General features: G+C 46.8%; 1 protein-coding gene across 1 annotated transcript; it reads right to left on the reverse strand.

Moving 5' to 3' along the window:
• Positions 1-9,315: 9,315 nt before the first annotated feature.
• LOC134225931 (protein D2-like) lies at positions 9,316-10,286 on the reverse strand. Its single transcript, XM_062706417.1, has 2 exons — positions 9,717-10,286; positions 9,316-9,649 (listed from the first exon to the last, which is right to left on the reverse strand). Exons 1-2 carry the CDS (start codon positions 10,136-10,138, stop codon positions 9,496-9,498), a joined length of 576 nt encoding a protein of 191 aa, XP_062562401.1. The 5' UTR covers positions 10,139-10,286; the 3' UTR covers positions 9,316-9,495.
• Between the last annotated feature and the right edge of the window lie 31 nt (positions 10,287-10,317).

Raw genomic sequence — 10,317 nt, forward strand, 5'->3', positions numbered from 1 at the left:
AGGCTTTGTTGGGATTTTCCCCAGGTGGATGGTCACTAACCGACTCCGTGACGTAATCACATGCGCTCGCCTTTGCCAACACATGGTTTGCACGTTGATCTGTTGGTCTAGAATGTTCTTTGCTTTGCGAGCGCGAGAGAATTTGGAAGCTAGAAGAGATTTTTGATTTTCTGGAAACGCGGTACAACGGAATGCTAGGAAATTTCAAATTTGGTACTATTCACAAAAACTATTAATTAAACTACTTTCTATATTTAAATTAAGATCATATTCAATTATACTAAATATTTACAAAACTGTAACGGACCGAATGTTTCCTATATTCATCCTATCATAATGAAATTTGTGGAAGACAAATGAGCTTGTTTCTGATTTCAGAGAAAGATTCATTGGTATTAATTATGAAAAGGAATTATCTAATTAGAGGTGAGCCAGCCTAAGGCTGAAACCTCGCAAACAAAGATAAAAAAAGAATTATCTAATTGATTCTAATTGAAAGCATCAAAATAAGCTTGATATGAACCTATATGAACAACAACGAAGAGCCACCAAAATATCAATCAAAGCAATCGTGGTACTTCGCCAGCAGTCAAAGACATGTGGTCAACCATCACGGACTGGATAGACAGATTATCAGCAGACTTCAGCTTGCCTAGCAGCATTCTCATAGGAATTTCTAAAGAATTCCTTTCAGAATCATCGAAGACTTCCAAACGGAATCCAGAAGAATTCACACTGAATTCCTTTCAGTATCATTGAGGAATATTGTAGTGGTCGCAGTGCCGCGGCTGTTCCTGATGGATTTTGCAACGGATGGCTTACGCGCCACCTCCGAAGAGGACCACCCGTCGTGTTACTTTGTCCGACTAAAGACTGGTTACTTAAAGAGTCCGGAATTTGTTCAAAACACCAGAAACACGCGTAACAGACCACCCAACACTCGAATTGTATAACCCACCATACTGACAGTCACACTCTACCAATCCTGACCAATAAAACCCAGCACACTCCCAAATCCTATCACGTGTCCACAGTTTAAAGAAACAATCTTCGCGCCCCATCTTTCCTTCTCACTTCGAAAGACGAGCAAATCGAATCAATATACGCGGACAGAACAAAAAATAACGCGAAACGTGAAATGCCCCTCGGACTTCATCAATCATATCTGTAACTAACTTTTAACAATGATTAACAACACATTTTGTTTGAGATCATCATTACAATTGGCGTTTTATTCCGGATCACGTTGGCCGGCCTAACTAGCTCCCCTTAACTTCCCTAGCTTGTGCGGTCTTGAAACACTTCATCTACTCTTAGCGCTTTTCGGTGTCAAAGTGAACGAGTCGATTGCAAGTAATCCTCAGATTTACGTTCTTTGGCAATGTAACCGGAAATTGAAGCGCGATGGATTACGTTGACCCTGATTGTAAGAGATAGATTGTAAACATCTCCCTCCCAAGCGGTTTGGTCTGCTGCTCATATTCCCGATTGCAAGTCGAACCCTTCCTCATCGCTCGGATTTTATGTAACGGTGTCACGAATGGTGATCCGCTTCAAAAGCGCTTATGCGTTCCAGGCGTAGCAACTAACCTCTTCAAGCAACGTTCTATTTAAATTGCATGCAAGTCTGCATTTGGTACTAGCAGACCCGACGAACTTTGTTTCGTCTGAAATTGATTTATTCTCTGATTAATTCTCGAGTTTTGAAGAAATTGGTGTTTCATTTGTATGGGAGCCCCCCTTTCCAAAGGAGGGAGGGGCCTCGAACCATATTGAGAACATTCCCCGGCCCCAAAAACCTCTGCATACAAATTTTCAGGCCGATCGGTTAAGTAGTTTCGGAGTCTATAAGGTTCAGACAGATAGAAATTCATTTTTATGTATATAGAAGAGATTCCATGTTGTGTTGTATCGAATTTTACGAATTTGAATTAAGTCTAGAATAATTATTTACATTTAACAAAGAAATATATATTTACAGTTTAAGAAATTTATATTTACAAATTTAGAAACTTAATTTACAAAAAACTAAAAAAACAAATATTAACTACGGTTACAATACCCATGGGATCTGCCTTGGAAATCCTCAATGATTTACTTAGGAATTCCTCGATAATCGGAATCCCTCTGACGATTTTTTTTCGAAATCCTTCGATGATTTGCTTCAACTCCCCTGTAAGATTCTTTACGGAATCATTCAACGATTTGCTCCGGAATACATCGATGGTTTGCTTTGGAATACCTTGAAGATTTAGTTCGGACTCCCTCGACGATTTACTTCGGAATCCCTCGACAAATTGCTTCAAAATCCTTCGACGATTTGCTTCTACACCCCTGGAACATTGCCTACGAAATTCCTGGAACATTTACGTCGGAATTCCTGGTGAATTTCCGACGGAGTGTCTGAAACATTCCCGCGGAATTCGTGAAATATTCCCGTCGGAATTCCTGGAGGATTCCATTCGGAATCTCTAGAAGATTCTCATTGGAATCTCTGAAATTCTTCAGTCAGATTATCTGTAACATTCCTGTTCGAATTCCTGAAACATTTCCGTTCAAATTCCTGGAATATTCCTGTCTGTATTCCTGGAGGATGGAGGATATCTAGAAGATTCTCACTGGAATATCTGGAATATCTGGAATATTCCCGTCAGACGCTGGAATATATATCAGAATATCAGATATCAGAATATTCCCGTCAGACACCCAAGTAACAGAGGGTTACTTGAGTTACCCTCTCTTTCAATGCCCTGTACCCCCCGGGACTACCTTACAGTATTAGTTCTGTGGGGGAAAGTATTACTGAAAGTACTCCTCATAGTACCTTTCACAGTGCCTCTCTTCGATGTTCTGTTCTACGTCTGAGCCCTTTGTCTCCCTTGTTGGTGCCAGCAAGCACACAAAAGCGTTCAGGCCTTGAGCCCTATTATCTCTTCCTTCACCACTAGTTTGAAAGGCATCATGCCCTTGAGTACACATGCCGCTTTGCAAGATACGGTGCGATATGCGCTGATGACTCTCAGGCACATTAGCCTATGAGTACTCTCCAGCTTTCGCACGTTGCAGTTTACACTCAACGCAAAGTAACTTCCCAGAATCTTGTACAGCCCTACAGGTACCTCCAGCCGAAGCAACGAGTTCGTGATTTCCATCCAGCACGCACTGTTGAATGCATTCCGCACATCGAGTGTTATTACTGCGCAGTAACGTATACCACGCCGCTTGCATTCGATGACGACCTTTGCAATGCCAATCACCGATTTAATGGCACCCAGAGTAGACCTTCCTCTCCGAAAGCCGAATCGCTCGCTCGATAATCCTCCTACCTCCTCCACGTACGGCGACAGCCTGTTCAGGATCAACTTCTCCAGTAGCTTCCCTACCGTGTCTGTACGCTGAGAGGTCTCCTGGTGGCTTACCATGTTTCGGTAACAGGACCAAACGCTGTCTCTTCCATATATCCGGGAATATCCGCTCGTCCAGACACATCTGCATGGCTAACCTAAACATGTCCGGATTAGTCATCATGGCTGCCTTCAACACCATGTTCGGGATCCCGTCCGGACCAGGTGCTTTACTCGGGTCGAGAGACTTTGCCACCGTCATTAGCTCCTCTACCGTCACCCTTGCCACTGCTTCGTTATTTGCTCCTACCCTCGCTGCTGGCGGGCAATGGGTTGGACCGTGGTGCGGGAATAGTGCTTCGATTACCGTCTTCAACCTCGTTGGACATCGCTCGGGAGGTGCCAGTGCTCCTCTTGATGGCCTTGTTTAGAGCCAGTCTCGCTGCTTTGAATTTCTCGATGCGTTCCTCCCTCACTTCCGCACGAGCGTGTCCTTTGCGTTTTTCTTCTAGCCCGGAGGCAGGCTGCTCGAAGGGCTGCAATAAATATGCTCGCTCCACCAGTATACCTGAGGTCGATAATTCCGCGGACGTGCCTTCCTCGGCATGGTAGCGTCGCACGCTCGTGACAGAACCGCAGCTAGTTCATCCCCACTCAAACTTTCCGTGTTTTCCGAGGATCGAGGAGGATCGCAAAACTTCACTGAAGGTTCTACTGTCGAAGTAGGCTACGCTCTGGTTGTAGGAGGAGTGGCTCTCCGACTTCCTCTATTTGGCTCGCTGCTTATCCTGTACCGGCTAGTCAGTTGGTCACTATGGGTATAGCCGTCCTCCACTGCAGGACACCGGCCACTTGGACTACAGAATGTTACATATATTATCGATTCCACTCCGTTTCGCTGGAGGGTACTGCGGGAGCCATCGTTTTTTAGTACGACGTCCAGCTTAGCTTAGGCCTCTATTAGCGTTTGCCCTTTCCGGTTAGTAAGGCGGCTTCCCCACTCCGTCGCTCTGGCATTAAAGTCCCCTGCAATGACTACTGGCTTGCGACCTGCCAGGTCTGATGTCAGCCGATCGACCATCTGGGTGAATTGCTCTATCGGCCGCCTTGGTAGCGCATAGCAGCTGTAGTAGTACACTCTATTTATCTTAGCTATAACTGCACCCTCCGCTCTTGTGTTTACCACTTCCTGGATCGGAAATCTTCCCGTCGTACAAATCGAGGTGGATCTGGATCCGTCAGCTACACAGTTCCCGTTATGCGGTACGGGTCCGACAGGATAGCTCTACGTCTGTTCTCGCTTCTTCTACCGACTGCTACCGCAACTGCTGGGCGGCCGCACAATGGTTGAGGTTGAGCTGCGTTACTTGCACGGCTTCCTCGTACTAACACTCAACGGGCAAGCAGGCCCAGCCATGACGTGGTTGTGTATCTGGTTCCTGCTCGCACATAGCGTGCACGATGGCGCTTTCTCGCACGTGTGCGCCTTATGACCCTCTTCGCCGCATCGCCTACATAGGTTACTCCTATCCGGCCCTTTGCATGTCCACGATTTGTATCCCGCTGCGAGGCAGCGGAAGCACTTATCGACTACCGGTGGTTGGTAGAGGATAACTGGACATACTGACCTGCCAACTTTCAGCTTACCAACTTTGATTACCTTGTGAGCGTCGGTGGCCGGTAACTTCACCGTGGCAATCTGCCTCCCCTCGCGGTCCTCTTCGCAGGCGCATGGACGCCTTTGCTACCACCACTCCACCTTGGTCCTTGATGGCCGAGGCGATCTCTTCCGATGTCGTGACCTCGTCCAGCTGCTTACATTGGAGGGTCACTTCGTCGTGTGGAGCACTCACTTCTACACTCTCGCCTAGGACTTCCTGGGCTAGCGCTCCATATGAGGTACCGTTCGCCTGTGAGCCCTTTCTTAAGACTTTCGCCCGCTCTCGTCCGCCTTACGCTGCGAACCCCTTTACCTAGGTTCGCCAGTTTCTCGGCGCTGTTAATCGCCTTGAGCAGGTCGGCGTAGCGCTCTTTCTCTGTTTTAATGAGCAGTGCTGCACCCTTCACCCTGGCTCTCGCCGGGCGTGTGTTTGCCCCTTTCACCTTCGGTTTCCTCACTACCGTTTGCCAGGGATCGTCGGACCGCTGGTTGTCTTGGTCGGGATGGCTTCCCTCCTCCGGTGGCCGATTGGCTCGTTTCATCCTTGCTTTTTCTTACGCAGTTCGCCCATGTTCGCAGCTTCCGTGGGTCCGCTCTCCTGATTTGCGCTCTCCCTACGCCTTTTTGCGTTCTGTTTATGCCGCTTAATGCCAGGCGAGTCCCTGGCTCCCTTGTGTGTCCTCCTTTCTACCGCTCTATCGCTGAGTGCAAAGTCTAACGCCCCCTGTGCCATGGTTGTTTTACTATGGAAGGAGAAGGCAGCAGTCCGTGTGCTCTTCTCCGCTTTACCACATCTTTCCAGCCTAGCCACAAGCACTTCCTGTTCCTGCTTTGCAGCAAGAACCAAATTGCGAAGCTTGAGCAAGTTCAGCTTCAGATCCCTCGATATATTGCCCCGGTGAAGTCGAAAATGTCATCGAGTTGCACCATGACTACGGTCAAGCTCGGCAGGACGCCACTTGACCATATCTCCACTGTATTGCGCTGCTGCTTGTCAACTGTTGGCATATCGTTATCGCTCTCCACGACAACTACTTCGCTACTCGTGTCCTGCTTCATCTCTCTCGCACCCGATGCGTTGGATGGAGATCTCTCCAAACCTTTCCTTTCGAAGGGGCTCACTTCCGTTGCTTTGTTGGTTAATTTGGCTTTATTCATGTTTGTTGGGTCCCCCTCGAACCCAACTGGAATAGTCGTCTTCTTGATCCCATGGTTCTCTTTGCTGATGCAGTAAGGCCATGCAGGAGTTGACACCTCGGTGTTCAGAGCCGGATCGGCGTAAGCCAGGCAGGAATCAACTGGTTCTGCTCCCATCTGGTTGGTTAAACAAGACGGCTGGATTGGGACGGCGTGCCCTAATGCCTGCCATGGTTTTACGGGACGCAAGGCAGCTGTGACATTAGCCCACTCGCAATTTCAAGACGGTGTCACCCGGCTTTACTCAGGGAGTAGAATGACACAACTGTCAGCCCTAGATTCGTTGTATATCTTGATTTCCGCTCATATCCGTTGACGTTGCCGTTGCACGGTCGCTTTGATAGGACCTGCTTACGGATACATGCAGATTTTTGTAGAGGTTTAACAGAGCCCAATGTCAAACCCCACCACATCCTAAGCAGGCCCATTAACTCGCAGTGGCCATGGGGAGGGGTCGTCAAGCCCTTGGACATAGTCCCTGCTGCCCTGACTTGAGAGAGTGTGAGAGACTATAAGTGCACTTGCTGAAGCCAATAGTGAGAATAAAGCCGGCGATGGTCGGAATGATGTATCGAGAGCAGGGTTTAAATCCAAAAGAACACTTCTCGGGTACTCATTCAAAAGGACGTATGTGATTTTGTAAACAAAGATTCATACGTCGATTTGTCCAATCCGATGGAACTCCCACGCAAACCAACACCACGAATAGGTAGCCGAAGCCTCCCCCTACCAGTCTGTGATGATGGTTTGCGTGGGAGTGCTATCAGAGAAATCAACGTTTCAATCTTTGTTTACAAAACCACATACGTATTTTTGAATAATTACTCGAGACTTCACGGCAAATGAGCCTTCCAAATAGGGAGTGAGTGCTAGTAATGGACCCCTTAACGACGGAAACTTACTTCAATCGCTTCGCTAGAGTAAGACTCATGGCAAATTGCCATTCTGCAGCACTAGATGACAAGCAACAGGTATCAGCATCGCGTTTCGTACATAACACATGGTAAAACATTCATTTTTACTACTAAAATATGTATTTTAAAATTATGTAGCCAGGTTGCCTATTATTAATACGCAACATCGAGTTTGTTTACATACGTATTATGGTCTCCCTATTTGATTTACATGTTCCATTTCCACATGTTCCTGTTGTCTATTATGGAATCCCCCCTTCTGTGCTAGTAATGGACCCTCTAGCGCGTTTACATTCATAAATTAGTTCATATAACTAAATTTCAGTCTCCCAGTGCAAAACAATTGTATGGAACTTACTTACTTGATACTTGATGGGCTACAGCTCTTCGATGAACCTACGCCGAATGGAGTATCCTTCTTCACTGGACTCGATCCTGGGCCAATCGCTTCCAGTCGCCCTGAACATTGAGCGCCCTCAGGTCCTCTTCAACTGCAAAAAGCCATCGTGTACGCGGCCTTCCACGAAGCCTGCGGCCTCTTCCGGGTTCTCTACTAAATATTATCTTCGCTTGACGTTCTTCCGGCATACGAACAACGTGACCAGCCCACTGTAGTCTGCCGTGTTGTATAAGCCTAATAATATCCAGCCCTTTTTACACCTGGTACAATTCGTGATTCATGCGACGCAGCCAGATACCGTTCTCCTGTTTACCGCCGAGTATTGTCCGCAGCACCTTACGCTCAAACACTCCGAGAGCTCTCCGATCAGCCTCCTTTCACGTCCATGTTCCATGGCCGTATAAAGCCACCGGCAGAATCAGAGTAGTATACAGCGCGAGTTTAGTTTTCGTTTGCAGACTACGGGACTTAAGCTGGTTACGAAGTCCGTAATAAGCCCTATTTGCAGCTGCAATACGCCTTTTAACCTCGCGGGTAACATCATTATCGCACGTCACTAATGTTCCAAGATACACAAATTCTTCTACCACTTCAAATTTTTCACCATCCAGCACTATTTCGCTACCACCACCACTAATGAACCCACGTTGATTGCCAGCGACCATGTACTTCGTTTTGCTGGTATTGATCGTGAGTCCAATCCTCGCTGTCTCCCTCTTAAAAGGCGCAAAAGCCTCTTCCACGGCACGGCGATCAATTCCGATAATATCGATATCGTCCGCAAATCCCAGGAGCATATGCGATTTTGGGATAATGGTACCGCTTCTTCGCACACCAGCTCTCTAATCGCTCCCTCGAGCGCTATATATATTGAACAGTAGGTTTGAAAGTGCATCACCTTGCTTTAATCCATCTAAGGTAACAAATGACGTCGATATTTCATCCGCAACCCTTACACTTGATTTCGATCCGTCCAACGTTATACGAATCAGCCGTATCAGTTTCGCCGGAAAACCATGTTCAAGCATAGTTTGCCATAATTCATTCCGTTTCACTGAATCGTACGCCGCCTTGAAATCAATAAACAGATGATGTGTCTGTAAGTTGTACTCCCGGAATTTATCAAGGATTTGTCTCAGGGTAAACATTTGATCCGTCGTTAATCGGCCCTCACGAAAACCTGCTTGGTATTCGCCGACGAAGGACTCTTCAACCGGTCTCAATCTGTTGAACAGAATACGGGACATAATTTTGTACGCCGAATTAAGGAGGGTTATTCCTCGGTAATTGGCGCACTCCAGTCTGTGCCCTTTCTTAAAGAGAGGGCAAATGAGGCCGTCCAACCAGCTAGCAGGCATTTCCTGTATGGAACTACTACCCTGATAAGTGAAGCAACTTTATTCTATGGAAGTTTTCAGGAAATTGTAGATTCAAGAGTAAACTCCCGGTTTTTGTTCCGGGGGACCATTATACGCACGGGGTCCATTACTAGCACTCACTCCCTAAACGATTGATTCAAAAAATCGATTCTCACGAAAGTTTCTATTAGGAAAAAAATGAAAATCTGTTAAAACTAAACTAAAATCTATCATTTTTTCGTGACGCGCCCATTTTTTAAACTTGTGAAGTGTACCCCTCCATCCATATCAGAATCAAAGAAGTATTCCACTTTAAAACAAGCTTGAAATCCACTGGTGTTCGAGAAAGGCAGAAACGATCGATATCAACTGCAAACGCAATCCCAAACCATTAAATTATGATTATATTATAACATTTCTAATAAACAATTCTATGCAAACACAACATTTATTTGAACTACTAAACACTCAACATAGGTACATAATCAACATCAATAGTAACAATATTTGACACTACATGTATGCGAGCTGACACACTATCCGCGTGGTACGGGGCACAAGCCATCACGCAACGCCCATCAATCGTATCGCATGTGAGCATTCCTTTTTATGGGTTGCACCACTAAAAAGCATTCTGAAACTGCCCCAACTGTCGATACAACTTGGGAACATAGTCATCGAACTGCGCCTGGAAGAAGTTACCCGCCACCGGGATTCCCAGCTGATACTTTTCGGTAAATTTCTGTATCGAGAACTTTCCCCGTCCTTGTGAACTTCTGTAACAGAACTCAATTTAGAATAAAATCATTTCTTAAAAACTATAAATAAGATGAATCCAATTACCGATTGGACAGTCTCGGTTCGTCACAGCTCAGTCGCCCGTGCTGCTGATACACCAGGAACACATACCGGTGCAGTCCGGTCTTCTTGGGTGGCGCCGCCCCGATATACTCCGACAAAACCTCACCACGCTCGACATCCGTCCCGGGAATGTTGACGACCAGCCAATGGTGCCACTCGCGAAATTTTGGCGCGGTCCGGCTCGGCGCGTCCGGGTCGGTCATGCACAGCGTATAGAAGGTCTTCGGCTCGACTGCCCACTGTACCAGCGGGATGTCCTTGACCTGCTTCGGCATCAGAATGTTGCCAAGGTTTACCTTCTGGTCGCCCGGGTAGGTCACCTGCAGCAGCGACTCCGGTGGCACCGGAATCACATCCGGTACGATTTTGTGATTCTTGAAATCACGAACCAACTCTGATGCCATTGGGCGAAACTGCACCGAAGGAATGTGCGAAACTGAATAAGAAATTTCTTTCGGCCCCAGCGAAATCTACTGAGAATGGCCTCAATCATTCTGCCGGTTCCTATGCAACGGTGACCCCAAAAGTTTCAAATCGAGGCGAACTCGATTGCATTGTGTGGCGTGATTGGAGAACGAAAACG

This window comes from Armigeres subalbatus, chromosome 1 (genome assembly GCF_024139115.2).
Source record: "Armigeres subalbatus isolate Guangzhou_Male chromosome 1, GZ_Asu_2, whole genome shotgun sequence".
Classification (NCBI taxonomy): Eukaryota; Metazoa; Arthropoda; class Insecta; order Diptera; family Culicidae; genus Armigeres; species Armigeres subalbatus.

Bases quoted from the DNA above. Each gene is read 5' to 3' on its own strand.
- LOC134225931 (XM_062706417.1), bottom strand. From the start codon at position 10,138: ATGGCATCAGAGTTGGTTCGTGATTTCAAGAATCACAAAATCGTACCG. The intron at 9,650-9,716 runs GTAATTGGATTC...GTTCTGTTACAG, and splicing joins GAACCGAGACTGTCCAATCG to AAGTTCACAAGGACGGGGAA.